General features: G+C 35.7%; 1 protein-coding gene across 1 annotated transcript in view; it reads right to left on the bottom strand.

Moving 5' to 3' along the window:
* Positions 1-1046: 1046 nt before the first annotated feature.
* Positions 1047-23317, bottom strand: part of LMBRD1 (LMBR1 domain containing 1) — a 107822-nt gene continuing 85551 nt past the window's right edge. The window contains exons 15-16 of the mRNA XM_013992625.3: positions 1747-1838; positions 1047-1609 (exon numbers count right to left, since the gene is read on the bottom strand). Of these exons, the coding sequence (XP_013848079.2) occupies positions 1493-1609; positions 1747-1838 (209 nt within the window). The 3' untranslated portion in view covers positions 1047-1492. The remainder of the gene's footprint in view (positions 1610-1746; positions 1839-23317) is intronic.

Raw genomic sequence — 23317 nt, forward strand, 5'->3', positions numbered from 1 at the left:
GGGGGGGGGGGAGTGGGTACAATTCAGCCATAACACAGTAAGTGCAGAAAAGAGGGGAGAAATAGAAGGATAGTTAAGTAGAAATCAGATTGGTGATATGTCAAGTATACACAGGAGATAAGGAGGTCTGCTTGATTTTTTTTTTTGTTTGTTTGTTTGTTTCGGCAATCATGTATGAGCTGGAGCCATTTGTCAAAAAATGAATATGGGAGGAGGCTTGATATGCCCAGAAAAAAATGAGAAGTTCAATTATCAACATGCTGTAATTGAAGTAGTAATTTCTAGTTAACAAAGAAGTAAAAGTTTGCAGCTTAAGAATAACATAGGTGGAGCCAAGGGTATGTGAGATTGACCAGAAAGAAAATGTGAAATAAGAATACAAGGGGATGGATCTTGGTGAATACTATTAAAGGGTGCCAAACATGAAGGGGTGCAAAGGTCTACCAAGACAGACAAAGAATCAGAACCCCAAAGTGGCACAAAAATTAAGGCAGAGAAGAATTAAGTGGGAGGTGGTTGTTAATGCCTAAGTTTTTTTCAGATACTTAATGGTTATTTTATTTCAAGGATCATAATATGTGCTTTTTATGAGTTCTAATTTGCCTGTGGTAGTAAGCTTGGATATTACTTGTGATGATCTCTCACCTTCTAGAATGAATACAAAATAGCCAATCAATAATTATATAGCTTTCCCTATATCTTTGGCAAATTCTAAATCTTTAGAATGAGAACAATATTTTTAAAAGCCAAAACATGTCATATATCTTATACTGATTAGAACATTGATTTTTTTCCCAGCATTAGCTATTATTGACAATACTCCCATTTATGCTGGCATACAAATTTTAAGGTTAGCAACCTACAAAAATGTATGTGTCTTTAACACTGTAGAGGTGATAAGATAGCTAATGGATAATTATCTTTAAATATAATACATCTTGGAATGCCATGGTTTTATTAGTGCAACATGTAGCCTTGAAATTTAGTCATGAAATCTATTTCAATGGCACTAATGATTTAATGTATAAAATAGAAAACAAGCTGTATTGGGGAGTAATATTTATTTATCAGCTCTATTATAAATATTATTTTTAGAAATCAGATATAGACACTTGAAAATTCCACATTACTCTATAGAGACCCAAAGGCACAAATATGAGTGATTTATTACATTTTTACAAAGTGACAAAAGGGAATATTACTTCTGGAAGATTTTTAATCAATTCATCACTATTATATTACACACTAGAAAAAAAATTTCCACATTCCCTCACAAAGCCAGTAGTTTTATATTTACACAGTATTATTATAGCAATTTAAATGTTAATCTATGATACAATAACATTACTTCAGAAAACATAAAAAATATAGTTTTTTAATAGCCATGCTCCCATTTTTGATGAAAGCTAGTCAGTTCATCCTAATGTTAGTTTGACACTTTAAAAATACACAAGAAATAGTCAGCTTTGTAAAACCCGTACCAGAGAGGCAGTCAGACAGAATAGATGGAGGGCTCATCATCACTTAGGTCTGAGTCATCCTCATCCACTCCTTCAATGACCGATTTCTTCCCTTTACAACAGGATACGATCAACCCAATCACGAACACCTATAAGTGTAAACAAGCTATAGGTTATTTCTCAAATCTGAAGTCATTCAGAAAGTACCGAATTTAACATCAATGCCATTACTGGGATACAAACAGGCCACTAAGGGTCAAAGGATCCTTGGGACACCTGTACTTACCCCAAGAAAGGCCCAGTTACCAAAATAGTAGGCAGCACTAAAGAACCAGAACTTGTGAAGGAACAGGTATGTCCGGGTGACAGTACATTGATCTATAAAAGCAAATAAAGGACTAAGGTAAGACAGTGTCTCTCTTTAAATAGGCTATTAATACTTTACATAAAAGGTTATTAACACAAAATGAATTATCAGTGTTAGACCTAGTTTTCAATCCTATTTCTATCTCCAAAGCCCACTCTTTTCAATCACCAAAATATAGTTTAAATTATCAACTAATACTTAGGTATAAAAAATGACATTGGCTAATTAGCTGTATTTGAACTAGAAGAAACATTTTAACTTGGAGTGCCGGACATGTCCTAAAACAAAACAAAGTTTTCCTGATGAAGAATGACAGAATAAAAGAAGAAAATCTCTCAGGATAGCTCACTTGAGAGATTTGAGGGTTTTTTTTCTTCTCAAAAACGCCATGGAAAATTATCACAACACTGTAAATCAACTACACTTCAATGAAACTTTAAAAAAATGAAAAAAGTGCTATTGAAAAAAGTGCTATTAAAAAGATGTCTGCTGCTTTGAAAGAAATACAAAAATCATTATTTACCAATTTGCTTACTGTCTGAACTTTAGAAGCATTATAGCTTGAATTTCAAAAGAAATCATTTATTTTTCTCCTTCAAAAAAGGAGTAACTCTTGAAGAGAAAGTGGCAGACTGGTTATTTGATATTTGTGTGAGACCCCATACTATTTTATACAAATACATTATTTCCATTCATTTACAAAGTCCTTTATATAGACTGGCATATACCTAGTAAATGACGACTGAGGATATACTAGTTTATTAAAACCATTTGTCACCTGGACTTCTGAAAAGTAGATTTAGGTTATATTTTATCCCAATACTCCCATCCCTTTCCCTGTAGTTCAGCATTTCCTTCTGAACAGCTCAACACCAAGCTGGACAAAGCAGTCTCTGCTTCTGGCAGGAAAACATGCTATTCAACAAGGAGGCAACCCTGCCTCTCACAAGCAGGGACAGCCACCTGAATGCTGACCTACTGAGCCCTCCAGAGCCCCTTCATATTCTCTGGTCTCCTTCTTAATAGAAAAGTCTAGAAGGAATATTCAGAGCTTCGTAAGAAAAACCAAAAAGGTGTCAAGCAGCAGGCATGGAAGAAATGTTTCTCTCCTCTCCTGCAATTACTGGCACCCACGATTATAGCCTGACACTAGGCCCTGGGAGCTCAGGCCAGCAGACGAGACCCCCTGACAGGAGAGCCACTGGTCATTCACTCTCTCCATGTTTTATCTCGCCTCTATTAAAGACCATACTTCCTGGTAATGTAACCTATTCAGCTTGTCACTTTTCCATGAGATTAGCCTGAGTATTCCAAAGTACCCATCAGAACACCTGGCATTCATCTTCAATATGCTGTTGAAGTTAAACTAAATTTTTAAAAAAGGAGGTATTTCATTTAAAAATCATATTGCTAAATCATACATTTTCTAATTTCTTTTAACTCAAATCTGACAAGATTCCAAGGATGTCAAAACAAGACGCTTGAATGTGTCTTGAAAATTAAAGTATAACTTAAATGTCCAGCATGGCGAGCCAAATCCAGACTCTGGTCTTTGATAGACTTGTATCAAGTAGCATTTGGCCACCTCTTTGCCATGTGAAGGGTCAAATCTGAACCCCTGAGACTGTGTGCTCATCAAATGGAGACATCACCATTATTTCCCTCCAGGGTCATTCTAAAGACTAAAAGAAGTTTGCAAAGTGGCAGCTGATATTAATTTTCTTCTTTTTGCTTCTTCAAAGTATAACCAAATCCACGATAAAGAATATAATTTTCAAGAGCAGTTCAAATGATGGCAATAAAAACTAATCTTAAGATTTTATAAGATTACCATGTGTCCATTAGTAGTAAGGAAAATGATCACAAAGGTGTTAGTATCACGACCACTCAGGACATGTTCATTATTTTTCTGTCTCTCTAGTCAAAACAGATAAAAATGGGGTTGGTGAAATTTTTTTTTTTTTTTTTTTTTTTTTGGTCTTTTCTAGGGCCACACCCACAGCATATGGAGGGTCCCAGGTTACCGGTCTAAACGGAGCTGTAGCTGCCGGCCTACCCCAAAGTCACAGCAAGATCCAAGCCACATCTATGACCTATACCACGGCTTTGGCAATGCTGGATCCTTAACCCACTGAGTGAGGCCAGGGATTGAACTTGCAACATCATGGTTCCTAGATGGATTTGTTAATCACTGAGCCACAACAGGAACTCTGAATTGGTGAAGTTTAAATTATGTCTTATTCCATAACAGGATACCAGCTAAAAAGTAATACAAATTTAAATAAAAATAACCAATTTGAAATGAAGAAACGGGCTGTATAAAAAAATGCCTGTTCACAAAACTATTTTAAAAACATGAACAGTATCTTTCTTTCATGGCTTAAGTATTGTATTAGTTCTACTGTATAAATATAACCCTGTTTTTTAAAAGTTACTCACTTTCTCAACATTGTTAATGATCTAAACTTAAAAAATAAAAGTTCTATTACTCATTTCCATACCTAAAGATACTTGGGGAGTCAGAACTTGTCTGAATTAGAAATCTCAGGGCCAGAACAGGGATTATAGGATGCAGGCTAAGCTGGCAAAAGCAAGTAAAATCAAATCACTTCTCCCAGAGGTCTAATAATCCACTTTGTGAATTTTAAATTGGCCATAGCCACTGACTACTTTGCCCACAACGAAAAAAAAATCTGTTTCTTAAATATATCTCCTATCACATTGTTTTACATGTTTACCACTTTCGAAGGTAAAATTTTGACAAAAACCTTCTAACAAGAGAAAAAAAGTAAAACCATCGTTGGTGTTCCGGTTTGTTAAAAAGTGTGTAACAGTTCTTTTTAGCTACCTTTATATGTATACATAAATAGCATTATAATTATGTTTATATAAAATGGCATGTGTCCACAGAAGAATTTTGGTTAATAATCCCCATGCATGTATTTAATGTTCAAGTGATGATTCCACACTGACTATATGAAGGGGTTTTCTCCCCTCACCATCTGCCACCTTCCAGATGCTCACCTGAATCACAGGCATCTAGGCTATCTAGGATGTCTTTCTATAGTTATCTAGAAAACTATTATAAGTGTTTTGAACTTGATTTGACCTTCAAAGGAAATGTGAATTGCTGAACTTAGGGATTTTGTTCTAAAATCAGAAGTGTTTAGGAGACTTCCGGCTGTTATTCCTCCAAAGAACACATAAAAATTTCCATTAAACCAAAGAATGAATGTCTACAATGAAAGACTAAAAATAGGGGTTCAATTGTTTTTCTGATAACGAGATGCCATACAAAAAAAGATTAAAATTTAAGAAGCTAAGAAAGGGCATCTGGAGTACATGGATAAAATCAAAAGATCTGAATGCTGCTACCCACCCTCCTCCATCTAGTCTCACTTATCATCAAACTTGATGAATAACTAACAGAAAGTACAATTAGACCTTTGTTTTTCATGTACCAGAAACCTTTATAAATACACCCAGTAAGATTTTATATATTTCTTTGTTTCTTTTAGACCACTGGTTCTGTCATTGTTAATGTATGCTGACTGCCACTAAGATAACTTTGGTTATTCATTATAATGAATAGCACCATCTACTTTAAATATATTTTGAAAAACTATACTTAATGCTGATTTAAGCCCTCATTAATCATGTTATACCTTCACCTGAAAACAGCTTGGAATTAATTCTATATTTGCACTTTATAAACAAATCCTTGTATTATATATACACATGAAGAGAGGGTGTTTGAGAAAATTCATGTATTATGGAGAATTTTAAAGCAGTTTCTTTGACTAGTGACAAAAAAACAAACAACAAACAACCAAAAACAACCTGAGGGAAGAGTGGGCAATTTAGAACACCACTTCCTTTCTTAGGGTTACCTGTGATTATGCTAACTTGGTTTCTTGCAACTATTGAATATAAAAAACATGAAAATCTTAACTCTAAACAGGCTAAGGATCTCAGGCTTTATAGTTATGTGATTAGAAATTATTTATCAAATAATTTTTAAGAAAGGAGATAATGAATGCACTGTAGGTTGGCAGAGGGAATAGAGTAGAAAGAGGTCCATCAAGCCAGGAGACAATCCATGTGCAAACACGAACTGTTGGGATAAAAAGGAAGGTTGGATCTGAGGTTTGGGGAGTAGAATCCCAGTTAATCATTGCTGTCAAGTGGATTTATAGCATATAAAATATGCACGTACAAAAAGATTTGAGAAACTAGCAACATACATCCAAATAAGAAAAGAGATGGGAAAAAATTTAAAACATGCAATAAAAACCAAAATTTTATATTTATATTGAAATTTAACAAATGATATACAGCTAAATCAATGTTTTCTTAAATCTTAACTGCTGGGTAAAAGGGAAAGAAAGCATTGGTGAACATCGAAAAACCATAGATAATCTAAAGGAAATGGATTTATTATATTTTATGAATATATAAACTGTATCGGGCTAATAAAGATGACAGTGTTTTGTATTTTGTAAAGAATAAGTTTCACAGTGATCATTTTTAAGAACCAGTATGTATTAGAAAGTATAATGTGTTTCAAAGGCACTAAAATATACATTGCTAAGAAATACACCTGATTTCATTTGTCTTGATCATATGAAATGTAATTGGCCACACACAACTTGTAAGAGAGTTACAAAGGTAAGCATTAGCATATTACATGTAGAAACAATCCCAAACTGTATTAGTGAACCCTAAATTAATGAAACTTATTATCAATTAATCTTACTTTCCCAGATAGTCAAACATAAAACAGCTGATTTCTACTACTTCATCTTTTTCATAAAATGACAGTAGTTTAAAGGGCCTAGTAGAAAATAGTAGAGACAGAAAACCAAGATTTAGTTCTTGAGTCTGCCACTTATATTTACTGTGAGATTCTGGAGTCATTTAACTTTCTTTGTGTCACTGAGATAATATCTGCTTGTGATGGAAAGTGGTAAGATAAACAGACCTGGGAATTTAGAGAGAATTCTACATGTGAATTAAAGAAAAAAAAAAAAAAGATGGACATTTTAAGAATTAGCATCCTTATGCAAGGATCTACAAAAAGTGGTTGAGAAGTTTTACAAACTCTAGGTTGGCTTTAGTGTGGACTGCAGAAAATTGAGAAACTTTATGCTTAGTTAACTTGTCTTAGTTGAACTTTTATCAACACAATCAAAATGTCACCTAGAAAAAGAATTTCAACATCAGCAGACTTTCTGGATCTCAGGTAAAACCCAAGAAAAATGATGCTCTGATCAATACTCAATTTTCTGGTCTGCATGGCAACCTCACTTGACAATGGACACAATACATGAGGCTTTCTCAGCTGGATAGTATGAGCCAATAAGATCGATGAGGCCCTCTTCTGACCCCACACCTACCTAGAAACTGCACAATCATAAACTAGGCTTTCCATACAGTTTCCTTCTCTTTGGTGAGGATTTACAAACCCTGAGCCTGTAGTTTAACACTTACACTTACTATGGTAAATTAATAAGCTGCCTTCTGGCTAATACTTTAGTTTCCTCTCTGTTCACTTATCTGGAATGAAATACAGATGCTAGAGATCATGGTATGTCAAGACCTATAAGTAATAAATCTATCTCATCTCTAACCTCACTACTGCTTTACTTATTTGATGGGTGGAATTAAACTGAATGAGGCTATCAACATAAAGTTATTATTTGTCAAGTAAAAGATTTTAAGTTTATAGTACTTAACCAGGAGGAACTATTTTAACTTATTGAAACAAACTTTCTGGTTCAAGAGGACAAACTCAGCAGTTATTTGTTTCATGTCCTTCCCAGGACCTCATTAAAGTTAGAGTATAGGAATAAAGCCAGTAGAACCTTTAGCAGCAAAGGGAATGAGAGGTAGGCCATCCAATGATAAGATATTCTGCAATATTCTGGAAGATGGAAAGACAGTTAAAAGCTGTCCAGTAAAACAACTCGTTTCCCTCTCATTTATTTTAAGAGGTAATTTAAGGATCAAGGAACTCCAGTCACAGAGTCCCTACTGATGAGGCTTTCTCATTCCCAATAGTGAAATACAAATTAACATAAATATGAATGGATCATAAGACTTATACAGAAAACCATCAGCATGAAGGGAAGGAACAAGATAAATGGAACTGTTTCAAGATAAACAGAACTGCAATCTTACTTAAAGGAAACAATTAAGGAAAATACTTAGTATCTTCATATGCTGAAGGAGATATTAAAATACATAAAACAAAGATGCTTGAAAAAGAAAAATCAGAATAAAGTACCTCAACAAAAGTAAAAATGTATGAAATAATAGGGTGTAGTGTGAAGATAAAGCCAAATACAGACTTAGGAATCTAGAGCAAAATAGTAGGCAGAAGATATGAAATGAGAGGAGACAGATGACCAGTTGAAGACATCCAACAACTAGTGAACAAGAGCTTCCTAAAGAGAAAATGGAGAAAAGAGTAACTGTCAAATTAACTTCAAAAGAAAAATAGATTGGCACAAGATTCCTTACCAGTTAAAAATGAAACACGGCTGGTGCAATGTCTTTAAAGTTCTAAAGGAAATGATCCCTTACGTAGAATTCTAAGTACAAAACTACCCATCAATTCTATCAACTGCTGAGGATAAAATACTTTTCAGATTACAAGGACTTTACAGATATGTATTTCACACAAAGCATTTCTTTTCTTTTTTTATCCCTAAGAAAAGTAAGAGCTTGGGGAAAGAAATCAAGAAAGAAGATATGGTTTATCATTATAAACCATCAGAAGTCCAATGAGCAGAAATTAAGACAATAGAGCTGAAGAGAATTAGAAAACTGACCCAAATAAGAAAAGGAATTGGTAGGTACTTGGAAGTGAATACAGTGGGTTTCATCCAACAGATAAGGTGAGCAAGAAACTACAAGATTCTAGGTAGATATTAATCTTATGTCACTTTAATAACATTTCTTCAGAGAAATAAAAAGGAACAAATGAAAAAAAATGTGGTTCATTCTAGAATGCAGAACCAACATTCAACAAATGTTGGTTGAACAAAAGAAAAAAATATACTACATACATATAGTACTATGTATACATGCTTCCTTATCCCAAGGAGCTTAGATTCCTATAAAAGAGTAGGATACAGATAAGATATATAAATGACACTAAGACAGAGTAAGGTCATGTCATAAGATGTATAAATGCTATGGGAATACAAAGGATAAAAAAAAGAAACTGCATATATGTTTGGAGGTTCAAAAAAGGTCATGTTTGAAATAAACCCTGTAAGTTGGCCAGGATTCTCACTGATAAAGATGGGAGAAGCTGGATAGAAACTGGCGGTGATATTTTAAAGAACAAATAGGTGAAGAACAAAGACGGAAAAGACGGCCACGTTCAGAAAATGTATTTTAAAATGTTAGAAACATGTATGATGTGTTAAGAGTAGAATCCTTCAATCCTTGGCCAAATTCATCAGACGGTGTAGGGAGAGAACCTAAGGTCCCTACTGGAGGAATAGCATTATCAGAGGACTTTAGGACAGCAGTTCCTGCAGCACGGTTTCCAGACCAAACTATCAGAAAATTCAAGAGTCCCTCTGTAGATCTACTGAAGCAAAAATTTTGTAATTTATATTTCATGAGCCTTCCAAGGAGTGACTCTGATGTACGCAAAACTTTGATAACCACTGTTTCAGACAATTATGCTAACAGCACTGTGTAGTGTGAATCAGAATGGAGCACTACTTAAAAGGTACAGCAATTCATGTGAGATGTCATTTAGGTAAGATGTGAGGGTCAGTCACTATGGCAGCAGATTGCATCCATCCCTTAGCGACTGATTAGGTGAAGAGAAAAAGTGAATGAAGATAACTGTGCTTCGAAGCATGTGAGGTAAAGTAACAGTGAAGTCAGGAAGTGTAGTCAAAGTCCTTAACTAATAGTTTGTACTTGCCCAAGAACTATTTATTTTAAACAATTTAATAAGCATATTGCCAAAATAAAATGGCTCTGTATATTATTTTCATATGGTTGGTAAGTTCCATTCATAGGTACCTGCAGATAACACGCAAACATCTTTGCTTTCTTCCTCTGAACACCAGGTACCGCCTTAACCTACACATCATGTTACAACTACACAGATGCTTTTGGCCATAATGGAAAACTAACGAAAAAATGTGCAGTAACCAATAGTAGACTGCAAAGTTATTAGGCTTCTTGTCCAAGAACAAAATAAAATCAAACAGGCGCAAAGAAATTTTAAAAAGATAGCCTTAACAGCTGCAAACAGATTTTAAAGAAAATTATTCTAGATATTATCAAAAATAGAATATAAAATATTAAGTAACATTTTAAAATTAAACTCTAGAAACCATAGGTATAACCCCTTTCATTCTTAAAGCCTATACTAAACTACTCAGAAAATCCTACTGACGCTATCTTCAAAATATTTCCAGAATCTGACCACCATCACCGGCTCTCCCTTGGATTCCTACAAAAGTCACCTGCCAACTGGATTTTGCCCTTGGTTTATTATGGTCTATCTCAAGGGCTGGTAAACTATAATCCTAAAGGATAAATTTAGTCCACCACTTATTTAAGTTTTGCTGGAACATAGCCACAGCCATCCAAAATGTACTGTCTATGGCAGATTTCTGGTGCAGTGGCAGAGCTGAGTAGTATGAGACACTACTGCATGTCCCACAAAGCCTAAGATGTTTTCTATCTGTCCTTTACAGAAAAAGTTTGCCACACCCTAGTCTATATGCAACATAGTAGCCAAAGTGATCCCTTGTGAATATAAGCCACATTAAGTCATCTGCACACAATCTTCTAGACTTTCCAGCTAAGTAAAAGCTGAGGTCCTTATACTTGATGACATGCTATTCCTCTACCTCTTCTAGCATCTCTCACCCTGCACCTGCTATCACCTTGATCTGCAGTGCTTTCCCCCAGGTATCTGCCTGTGCTCCTTACTTTCTTAAGCTCAAATGTCAGCTTCTCAGTATGTGTTTCCTTTCTATTCTATTTAATTTCAAATCATTGCTCCTTCTGAGAACCACATAACCCTCCTTTGGCTCTTTATTTTTTCCATTAATATTTACCATCTGAAGACCCATGGGGAAAGAGAATTTGAGTTTGTTCACTGTTGCAGCCCTAGTACCTAGAATAGTGTCAGGCCCATAGTAGATATTAAATGAAAAGCACAGGAAGAGCACTTGAGCACACAACACCACAGGAGACATTAACAAATACAGCAAGGCATCAGCATCCCTTTTTTACCTCAGCCCATACGGCTAAGTCTTTAATGAAAACCCTTTTTAGCCTATTAAAACTGGCTTTCCTTAAAATGAAATTTTTATTTATAATTGTATAAATCAAACAACAAGCGTAAACTAGTGCAGTAACTCCTTTAATAAAACAAGTTTTAAACAGAAGTATCTCTTGCAAAACACCATTTTCAATAGTTCTTTTCCTGTATGTGAAAGTATGGGTGGGTAAATCAAAAAAAAAAAAAATTACCTGAATCCACTGTTAGTGATAATGTCATGAACACTATTACTTAGCTTGACTTCTAAACAAAATTTCCTAGAACCTTAGAAGGTAGCAAGAAACATTTCAAATTCTTGGAAAAAGATGGTACCAAGAATTCAGGAATCATTTTTTCAAAGTCTCAGGAACTACCGCCCCACTGTCACTTCTCAACAAACTGAAAGAAAAACACTTCTCTAATCAGTAGCTACTAGGCCTATATGCATGCCACTATCTTGTCTCTCATTGTTTTCATCTTAAAAAAAAAAAAAGGCTTAATGCCATTTGCAGCAACCTGGACGGAACTAGAGACTCTCATATTGAGTGAAGTAAGTCAGAAAGAGAAAGACAAATACCATTATGATATCACTTACATTTGGAATATAATATATGGCACAAATGAACCTTTCCACAGAAAAGAAAATCATGGACTTGGAGAACAGACTTGTGGTTGCCAAGGGGTACAGGGAGGGAGTGGGACTAACTGGGAGCTAGGGGTTAAGAGATGCAGATATTGCCTTTGGAATGGATTAGCAATGAGATCCTGCTGTGTAGCACTGAGAACTATGTCTAGTCACTTACAATGGAGCATGATGATGTGAGAAAAAGAGAATGAAAACATGTATGTGTAACTGGGTCACCAAGCCGTACAGTAGAAAAAAAAAGGTTAAAAAAAAAAAAAAAGGCTTAATGGTGTTTTTTCCTTAATTATGGAATAAAAACTATTATTAACAAAAACAACAAAAGTAGTGAATATTTACTTCTTGCCTTTAGTCAACATTTCCCTAAGGTGCAGCCTGATTTTTTATATCTTCTTTATATACAAAAGCATAAAACATGAGACAGCATATACATTCTTCCACCTATATGCATCAGATGGTGTGTATTTTTCTATGTGAAAATATATAATATATATGTGTGTGTGTGTGTATACACACAATCTCATTACATTGTATATAATGTTATTTCAAATATCCTCACTGGATGGGTAAATATCCAGTTGTTTCTTATTGTCTGAGGTCTGATGGGTTGGCAGGACATACATTTCCACAGATAAACCAGATGGCAGTTAGAAGTTAGGAACAGAAATCTAACATTCTGAATTTCTTGATTAAATTATTAAATTCCTCTTAAATTATCTAGCATAACTAGGCTTATTTACTGTCAACTGTCAAATCGCCAAAACACTACTTAGAAAATTTCACTGATGAAGTAAAGCTACTAACTGCAGTGAGGGACATCAAGACGGGGAAGATAGGGGTATTTGTAAGATTTAAGGGGTTTACCAGGGTTGGACCCTCTAATTAAGGTCTTACAAGGTGAGGAACTGGCTAGAATTGGGCTAAGTTTATGATAACAGGTTTTGGACTGGTGGATGCAATGAAATAAGAAATCTTGAAAATCAAGTCTTTTGGGGCAATTTTTTTTTTCTTTTTAGGGCTGCACCCACAGCATATGGAATCTCTCAGGCTAGGGGTCAAAATGGAGCTGCAGCTGCTGGCCTACACCACAGCCACAGCCATGCCAGATCTGAGCCGCATCTGCAAACTACACCACAGCTCATGGCAACGTCATATCCTTAACCCACTGAGCAAGGTGAGATCAAACCTGTATCCTCATGGATACTAGTTGGATTTGTTACCACTGCACCACAATGGGAACTCCCTTTCTTGGACAATTAATTAAGCTATCTTTGTTGTTTCACAGTCAGGAATTAATTATTTCCTGGAGCAAGTCAACCATTTGTGTTGGTCCTCAGTAGTATTTAAAGTAAGGACAGGGGAGTTCCTGTCATGGCCTAGCGGTTAATGAATCCGACTAGCATCCAGGACCCAGGTTCGATCCCTGGCTCTGCTCAGTGGGTTAAGGATCTGGTGTTGCCATGAGCTGTGGTGTAGGTCGCAGACACAGCTAGGATCCCGTGTTGCTGTGGATCTGGAGGAGGCTGGCAGCTACAGCTTTGATTGGACCCCTAGCCTGGGAACATCCATATGCCATGGAAATGCAGCTGTGCCCGGAATTACAGAATATTAGCAACATGATGTTGGTGTCAGTTTCCAACATTTTATAGGATCAAAAAGCTTTTAAAATTTATTGAGCAGCATTTGGGAATGGCTTAAACTTCAGATAGGCTATTTTGAGTTGTTAAAATACACTGCCCTGGAATTTTTGGATAATATGTTGGAGTTAGAGTCAATATGGCAAATGTGCAGAATGAAGGCTAAGTTTCTGATACTGTAAGATACAACTCTGATTAGAAAATTCTCCTGTTCAGCTCATAGCTTTCAAAGCAAATGCTTCAGATAAGAAAGTGTAAAAATTGCTATCTTAAAAAAATTAGGTGAGGAATTTATAAAAATATCTTAAGTTGTTTAAGAAAGTTTATTATATTATCCAATAGAGACTAGCATCTTTGCATTTAAACTGGTGGATTATTTTAAAATATCAAGAAGTATTACTGTGCCTTATAAGTTTAATTTCTGAAGAGTTTTTAATATACTATTTGAGGATTTAAACTGTTTTTTGTTGTTGCCTTTTTTTTGCAGAGCCTCAAAAGAAATAGATTCTGTAAACCAGGTCAAAGAATGATTCATTTTCCATGAATGAATATGCCTATAATTAAATCAAGGTTTATTTGATGCTAGAAATTTATACTGGAAGTGACAGGAAAATGTGAGAGAAGAATTATTTTGTAGCAGTTGATAACTGAAAATAAACACAAAAGATCAACTCACTTTCACAAGAAGTTATATCTTTTAATCTAAACTGTTTAGGGAAATACTAGATAGCATACATTGTATTCTACACTAATTCTTATATTGAAAACACATCATTTTGTGGGGCAAAATATATCATGTTGAACCACTGGGCATATACATTTAGCTTTTTGGAGTCTAAGAAAAATAACATATAGAAGTATGAGGAGTTTTTTTTGGTTTGCTTTTTTTTTTTTGGCCTTGACTGCAGCATGCTGAAGTTCCCAGGCCAGGGATCAAACCCATATGACAACAGTGACAAGGCTGAATCCTTAACTGCTAGGCCACAAGAGAACTCCATAAAAGCACACAAATAATGTAAATTACATAAATAATATAATGTATAATACCCTCAAAATGGTAATTAGAAATGGTTATCCTTAGTAATTCTGTAACTTGGTCTGCACTTTGTACCATCAGTTTTTAAAACAGTAGCCATCTGGTGGTGTATAGTGGTTCTCATGTGCGTTTTTTTTCCTACTTTTTATCATGATACACACTAACAGCTCAGCATTTTTTTTTTTAATGTTTTTGGTAGCAACTTTCATGCATTTTTAAAATTGAAGTATAGTTGATTTAAAATGCTGCATTAGTTTCAAATGTAAAGCAAAATGACTCAGTTACATACAAAAATTTTTTTTTCAGATTCTTTTCTCTTATAGTTTACTAAAAAATATTGAGTATAGTTCCCTGTGCTATGCAGTAGGTCCTTGTCGGTTATATAGTAGTGTGTATATGTTAATCCCAAACTCCTAATTTATCCCTCCCCTACTTTCCACTTTGATAATCATAAATTTGTTTTCTATGTCTGTGTGTCTGTTTTATATATGAGTTCATTTGCAGCTTTTTTAGATTCCACATATAAGTGATATATGCTATGTGTCTTCTCTGTCTGGCTTACTTCACTTAGTATGATAATCTCTAAATCCATCCATGTTGCTGCAATGACATTATCTCATTCCTTTTTATGTTGAGTAATATTCCACTGTATATATGTACCACATCTTTATCTACTCCTCTGCTGAAGGGCATTTAAGTTGGTTCCATGTCTTGGGCTACTGTAAATAGTGCTGCAGTAAACAGTGGGGTGTATGTATTTTTTCAAATTATGGTCTTCTCTGGATAGATGCCCAGCAGTGGGACTGCTGGTCATATAGGAGTTCTATTTTTAGTTTTTTGAGGAACTACCATACTGTTCCCATAGTGGTTGCACCAACTTATATTCCCACCAACAATGTAGGAAGTTTCCCTCTTTTTCAAACCCTCCGGAGCATTTATTTATTGTCTGTAGAGTTACTGATGATGGCCATTCTGGCTGGTGTGAGGTGATACCTCACTGCAGTTTTGATCTGCATTTCTCTAATTTTAAATTAGTGATGTTGAACATCGTTTCAGGTGCTTTTCAGCCATCTCTATCTTCTTTGGAGAAATGTGTACTTAGATCTTCTTTCTGACCATTATTTTGGGGGGGAGGTGTTTTTTCGGTATAAATCTGCATGAGATGTTTATATATTTTGGAGATTATTCCCTTGTCAGTAACTTTGTTTGCAAAGATATCTCCCATTGATTGTCTTTCTGTTATTTTAAGGTTTCCTTTGCAGTGCAGAAGTTTAATTAGCTCCCATTTATTTTTGTTTCTATTTTCAACATTCTAGGAGGTGGATCCAAAAAGACACTACTGAAATTTATGTCAAAGAGTGTTCTGCATAGTTTTTCTCTAGCAGTTTATGTCTTTAATCCATTTTGAGTTTATTTTTGTGCATGGAGTTAGAGAATGTTCTAATTTCATTCTTTTACATGTAGCTGTCCAGTTTTCCTAGAACCACTTATTGAAGAGACTATCGTTCCTCCATTGTATATTCTTGCCTCCTTTGTCATAGAATAGTTGACCATAGATGCATGACTTTACCTCTGGGATTTCTATGTTTTTTGGTTGGGGCATTTAGCCCAGTTATGTTTAAGGTGATTATTGTATGATTTCACTGTCATTTTATTAACTGTTTTGGATTTTTTTCGTAGGTCTTTTTTCTTTCCTTCCTCTTCTCTTCTTTGTGATTTGATGGCTATTTAGTATTGTGTTTGGATTCCTTTTTCTTTTTTTGCATATATATCTGTTATAGATTTTGGTTTGCAGTTACCATGAGGTTTTGATATAGCAGTCTATAAATATACCTGATTGTTTTAAGTTTCTGATCTCTTAACTTCAAGTGAATTTCAAATATCCTGCATTTGTAGTCTACTCCTCTCACGATTACTGGTTTCAATATCATAGTTGTGTGTGGATGGTTTCCTAACTTTACTGTACATTTGCCTGTCCTGGTGAGCTTTCCCATTTCTCAATTTTGTTTCTAGATGTGGCCTCTTTTCTGCCTAAAGAAGTTCCTTTAGGACTTGTTGTAAAGCTGGTTTGGTGTTGCTAAATTCTTTCAGCTTTTGCTTGTCTGTAAAGCTTTTGATTTCTCCATCAAATATAATGAGAGACTTACTTGATAGAGTATTCTAGATTTTGGAATTTTCCTTCTATTGCTTTAAATATATTGTGCTACTCCATCATGGCTTATAGATTTTCTGCAGAAAAATCCTCTGATAACCTTATGGAAATTCCCTAGAATATTATTTGTTGCCCCCTTGTTGCTTTTAAAATTTTTCTGTCTTTAATTTTTGTCAATTTGATTATGATGTGTCTTGTCATGTTTTTCCTCGGGTTACTCCTGTGCAGGACTCCGTGCTTCTGAACTTGGGTGACTGTTTTCTTTCCCATGTTAGGGAATTTTTCAGCTACTATCTCAAACTATTTTCATAGGCTCTTTCTCTCTCACTTTTCCTTCTTGAGACCCTGATAATGAGAATTTTGTTGCATCTGATGTTGTCTCAGAGGTCTCAAACTGTCTTATTTCTTTATTTTCATCTTTGTTCCTTATTCTGGTCCACATCAGTGATTTTCATGATTTTCTGTCTTCCAGCTCACTCATCGATCCTTCTGCCTTATTTATTCTGCTATTGATTCTTTCAAGTGTATTTTTCACTTGTTATTGTGTTCTTCAATTCTGTTTGGCTGTTCTTTATATTCCCCAACTCTCTGTTCAAAACTTCATGTAACTTCTCACTCTGTGCATCCATCTTTTTTTTTTTTTTTTTTTCTGAGTTCTTGGATCATCTTTATAGTCATTACTCTTAAGTCCTTCTTGGGTGGACTGCCTATTTTCACATCACTTAGTTATTCTTCTGGTGTTTTACCTTGCTCCTTTGTCTGGAACATATTTCTCTGCCATCTCATTTGGTCTAAATTTCTATTCGTATTTTTATGAATGTGAAAAGTTATGTTTTTTGACCTTAGAGAAGTGGACCTCTGTAGGGGATGTCCTATGTGTTCGAGCAGTACATTTCCCTCTTGCTACTCAATGCTCAGGGACCAGCTGGACATAGGGTAGGTTCTGCAGCTGTTAGTCTATAGTTTTCCTCCTTTGGTGTCTGCCCCATAGTGGTTGAGGCTAGCCTAGAGGCTTGTGTAGGCTTCCTGATGGGAGGAACTGGTGCCTACGCACTGATGGGTGGAGCCGAATCTTATCCCTCTGGTTGGCCAGGGCTATGTAAAAGGGTATGTTTAGAGGTGGCTGTGGGCTCAGGAAGTATTTAGGTAGTTTATTAGCTGACAGATGGGGCTGAGTTCCTGCCCTGTTGGTTGTTTGGCCTGAGGTGTTCCAGCACTGGAGTCTTGGTTCCAAAATGGCAGCCTCCAGGAGAGCTGATGCTGATAAATATTTCCTGTTATTTCTACTGCTAATCTCCTAGTCCTCACAGCGAGCCACAGCTTCTCCCCCCACCCCACCCCACCTCCCCAGAAGATGTTCCAAGACCAGCATATAAGTCTGGAACAGGCTCCTATCAAGTCTACTTTTTCCTTTCATCTCAGTGCACAAGAGATGTTGTGTGCATCCTCCAAGGGTAGAGTCCCCATTTCCTCTGGTCCTGTAGAACTCCTGTGTTTAAGCCCTACTGGCCTTCAAAGACAAATACTATGGGGGCTCATCTTCCCAATGCTAGATCCCCAGGCTGGGGAGCCTGACATGGGGCCTCAAATTCTCATTCTTGTGGAAGAACTTCTGCAATATAATTGTTCTCCAGTTTTTAGGTCACCGACTCAGTGGGTATGGGATTGGTTATATCATGTGTGTGACCTTCCTACCATTTTGCTGTGATTTTTTTTTTTTGTCTCTGAATGTCTAACATTTTTTTTTTTGGTAGCTTCTAGTCTTATTTGATGGCTATTCAGCAGTTAGTTGTGATTTTAGTGTGCTCATGAAAGGAGATGAGCTCCAGGTTCTTCTACTCAGCCACCTGTCTCAGTACTTTTTAAAATACAGATGTTCTCTCATATAACCAGAGTATAGCTGTTAAATTCAGTAATTTTAAGGTGGATATTGTACTTCAAAAATTTACTCTATAGTTCATACTTTGAGATATCATTTATCCCATTTATAGTACTTTCATCCTCTACCTATTGCAACAGCCCCATTCTCCCTAGTGTAATAACCTGTTTAAATATTTTTAAAGTCTCTCCTCTACCTGTTGCAAAAGTCCCCTTTTCCCTAATGTAATAATCTGTTTAAATATTTTTAAAGTCTCTCCATTTTTTTTTTTTAACTCAAAATGGTCAATCATTCCTCCCATGGCTTATAGGAAACTATAATTCCTTATTTTCCTCCTTGTTAGTTCTCCATTGCTGGTTGTTCTTCTTTCTAACCTCCTAACACTGGACAGCCACAGAGCTCCACCCTGCACCTCTTTTCCATTTCAGTTCATCCTCTTGGTGATCTCACATCCAGCTTCACAGCTTTCCTTCCCACCAAGCCATCATAGACTTCTCTAGATATCCATACCCAAATCAAGATCTCTACTTGGATGTTCAGTGAATGACTCGACCCCAAAATAAGCAAACCTGAACCCCATGTTCTCCCTCAATGCATGAAATTAAGGAAATGGACCTATGGAATTAGGGATATATGCACTTTGTGAAAACACTCAAGAGAAACTAGCCAAATAGCTAGCTCCTGAATGCAATTCAGTATGATCTCATATTAAAAAGTAGAGTTACACACAACTTTCAGTACTACCCTGTGGCTTTTAGTTCATGTGCCATTCAACACATGGGATTTGTAAGGCTGTTTAGAAAAGATGGTAAAAATCCCAAACCTAAACCACACTCGGAATAAGAAATTTTCTTCATAGTTAAATCTTTTCACCTAATCCTCTAATACTTCGGCCCATACAACCCTAATGAAATTACATTCTCAAAGGTTTAAGATTGGTTTGGTAAATCTCTCTCTGAAGCATCAACACGAATGATCACTGCATGTAACACTACCTTGGATCCTATATGGCTATCATATTCTGTTCATCTCTCATTGTCCAGACTCATGTTTCCTTCTCAAATAACCTCATTTAAGCTCTTTGACCTGATTTTCCTTTATATTACATGTGACTTTGATTTCCTCCTGGCTTCAAATGCCCATTTCAATTACATCAAGAAAAGCAGTAATACCTTTTGTTTTTAAAGGACAGATGACACAAACAAAACACACAAAAAAGTGTTAAACATAGAAAAGAGACTTGAAATCTAGATACCTGCATTGCAGTCCCAAGTCTCATATTATCAACTTTTAACTCATCTCTTAGGGGTTTAGTTTCTATATTTGCAAAGAAATGAGTATTAAACCAGTTAGATGGCCTCACTAAAGTTTCCTTATTTTGCTTTAAGATTCTAGATTATATTTCTAAAATGGTTTACAACTTAAATGTCTCTCTGTGTCCTTTATTTCCATTTCTATAGTTCTCATACCAAAAATGAGGGGGAAAATATTCTTTGACATAATATCTTAGATAAATGTTAACAGAAGGATAAGTATTGCAAGTCAACCTGCTTTTATCACTGACAAATGCAAAACATCTTGGTAAACGAGTTTTAATTGCAGAGAATGCATTTTGAGTCACTCCTTGATAATAGGCTTGTTTGCTCCAGAACTCAGTGTTCAACTAAAGTAAGATATCAACGCACATTTTACTTTATTAACTTTTCTCCAACATTATCTTTAGTTATTCAAAATAATTCTTACTTTTCCCTTTGTACTTAGTATATATAATTATAACCCTCCTTCAGCTCTTTAATTTTAGATCTGTTCAGTTTTTATGTAATTTATATAGATTAATAGATTAGTTTAACATATCAGTTTCTATTTTAGCATCATCTAACTTGAGTCATCTTAACCATTTGTCCTAGTAAAATTATATTCTAATACTAAAATCTAAAGCCATAAATTGCTTGATGTTTTTTAAGGGTGGATATATATATTAACAAATATACTTAACCAGAATAACTCATAAAAATCAAGTTTGATTTATACTGATCATCCCATTTCTAGTTGTTTTAACGTCTAAATTAGACAACACAAGTTTACTTCAAGAAAAGATAAAATAATTAACTAAGACAGCAGAAGTAAGGCTTCAGGTTCATAGATTTTTTTTCTTTTCTTTTTTTTTCTGGCTGTACCCATGGCATATGGAAGTTTCTGGGCCAGGTATGGAATCCAAGCTGTAGCTGTGACCTATGTCACAGCTGCAGTAATGGTGGATCCTTAACACGTTGCGCCACATTGGGAACTCTGGGTTCAAAGATTTTTAATAACGACCATTTGGAAATATAGTATCTTGCTTCACTCCTCACTGTATTTCCCAAATAGTCAATGCCTCTGGTACAATTTACTTTTCTATAACATGCCAAATATATCTGTTTTCATGGCTTGTAAATGCAGTTCCCTCTCTGCCTGGAATAGCCTTTTTTGTTTGTTTGTTTCTGCATTTAGATTTAACTTATGCTTTTGGGTCTGGTTAAAATGTTACACTGCAGAGTAAACCACTGTCCCTTTTACTTTCCCATAGCAATTTGTAATTTCATTACAGCTTTCCATTTACTTTTCTATTACAATATTTATTTTCATATCTAAATCCATTATGCTGTTTCCTTTTCAAAGGTAGGGACCATAGGTTTCCTCTGATGCTTTCTTGTCTTCCCAAAATCTACCCCACTACTCTGTTCACTAAGGGATACTGATCATTCATCTTCCTATGTGGACTCAAATATTTCTTTTCTGTTACTTTTGATAAATCTGTGTTTATCTATTTTGTTCACATTAACATAGAAACTGTCAGTGTATTCATGCTTATTAGAATAAGAGGCAATAAAAGAACACAAAACTAAGAATGCAAAGGTCCTTTTGCCATAATAGCATACAAAATTTAAAACCTGATTTCTAATTTGCTCAGCTGACTCACGTTGAACTTATAAACAATGGATTACTTCTAAGAATAAATTAAGTAACATTGTTGTTTTAAAAGAACTTTAGAAACATGGTATGATAAGCAGTCTTTTTTTTTTTTTTTTTTTTGGTCTTTTTAGGGCTGCCCCCGCGGCATATGGAAGTTCCAATGCTAAGGGTCCGATCGGAGCTGTAGCCACCGGCCTAGCACAGCCACAGCAATGAGGGGTCCAAGCCATGTCTGCAAGCTATACCACAGCTCATGGCAATGCTGGATCTTTAACCCACTGAGGCCAGGGATCAAACCTGCAACCTCATGGTTCCTAGTCGGATTCGTTAACCACTGAGCCACGAAGGGAACTCTGATAAGCAGTCTTTATAAATCTACTAAATCATTATCATTTAAGAGATTATTCTAAATACAAAGAACCTAGGAGTTTTCATCATGGCTCAGCAGAAACGAATCTGACTAGCATCCATGAGGATACTGACGCAGGTTCAATCTCTGGCCTCGCTCAGTGGGTTAAGGATCCAGCATTGCCATGAGCTGTAGTGTAGGTCACAGGCCTGGCTCAGACCCTGCATTGCTGTAGCTGTGGTATAGATCGGCAACTGTAGCTCTAATTTGACCCCTAGCCTGGGAACTTCCATATGTTGCAAGTGTGGCCCTAAAAAAAGACAAAAGAACCTAAACTATTTTCAGATGACTCTCAAACACTGTAACATTCACTAAATGTTATAGGACTGCAATGTTTTTGTCTTTTTAGGACCAAACCCATGGCATATGGAAGTTCACAGGCAAGGGGTTGAATTGGAGCTACAGCTGCTGGCCTACAAAACAGTCACAGCAATGCCAAACCCAAGTCAGGTCGGCGACCCACACCACAGCTCATGGCAATGCCAGATCCTTATATCCACCGAGCTAGGCCTGGGATTGAACCTGCATCCTCATGGATACTGGTCACATTCGTTTCCACTGAGCCATGATGGGAACTCCAAGCGCAATATTACTTAAGGAAAAAAGTCTCTAAAATATACTTAATATTGGTAAAAGATCAATATATGTATTTATAGAAATTATTGCTTTAACATCATATAACACTATAAATTATAATTTTTATTTCTAAATCTAAAAACCATTCTCCAAATTGCTGTTATTTGCAATAGATAAGCAAGTGCCTTTTGGGTGTTAATATTATAGCGGCATCTATTCTAGTCAACGTGCCCACCAACATGTCACAAATAGTGTTGTCTTTTTTCTCTGTATGCTGAGATTTCCTATCTTACAAATGGATTCTGCCTTAAAAGTCTGTCACCAAACATTCCACCCTATCCCCACACTTCTGTGTCAAATCTCATCTTCTAATTTGCTTCTTCATCTTCCCCTATCATTTAAGAAGGATTTTTTAACATATAAAACTCAGGAGTTCTCCTGTGGCACAGTGGGTTAAGGATCTGGTATAGTCTCTACTGAAGCAGCTGGGGTTGCTGCTGTGGCATGGGTTTGATCCCTGGCCTGAGAATTTCCATGTGCCACAGGCACAGTGGAAAAAAACAACAACAAAAAAAAAAAAACCTCAATTTTATTTCTTTATATATGAATTAGTAGGATTAATATTTTCCTATGAGCAACAGTATCCAAAGATATCTTAATTTTGAATCTGATGGAGAGTTCTATTAGAGCCTATCATTATTTTTATTTAAAGTATTCACTTAAAAAATCTACCGCTCCACCCCAAATTCAATCATCATACTTCTACCATCCTCTTCCAAGTATGCACAGGCAAGTTTTATTTACCTATCTATCCATCCATCCATCCATTTTTTTTAGGGCCACACCCACAGCATATGGAAGTTCTCAGGCTAGGGGTTCAATTGGAGCTGGAGCTGCCAGCC

This window comes from Sus scrofa, chromosome 1 (assembly GCF_054392235.1).
Source record: "Sus scrofa isolate SSC_HxYL_T2T_F1_AM1 chromosome 1, Sscrofa_HxYL_maternal_Yorkshire_Landrace_v2.0, whole genome shotgun sequence".
Taxonomy (NCBI): Eukaryota; Metazoa; Chordata; class Mammalia; order Artiodactyla; family Suidae; genus Sus; species Sus scrofa.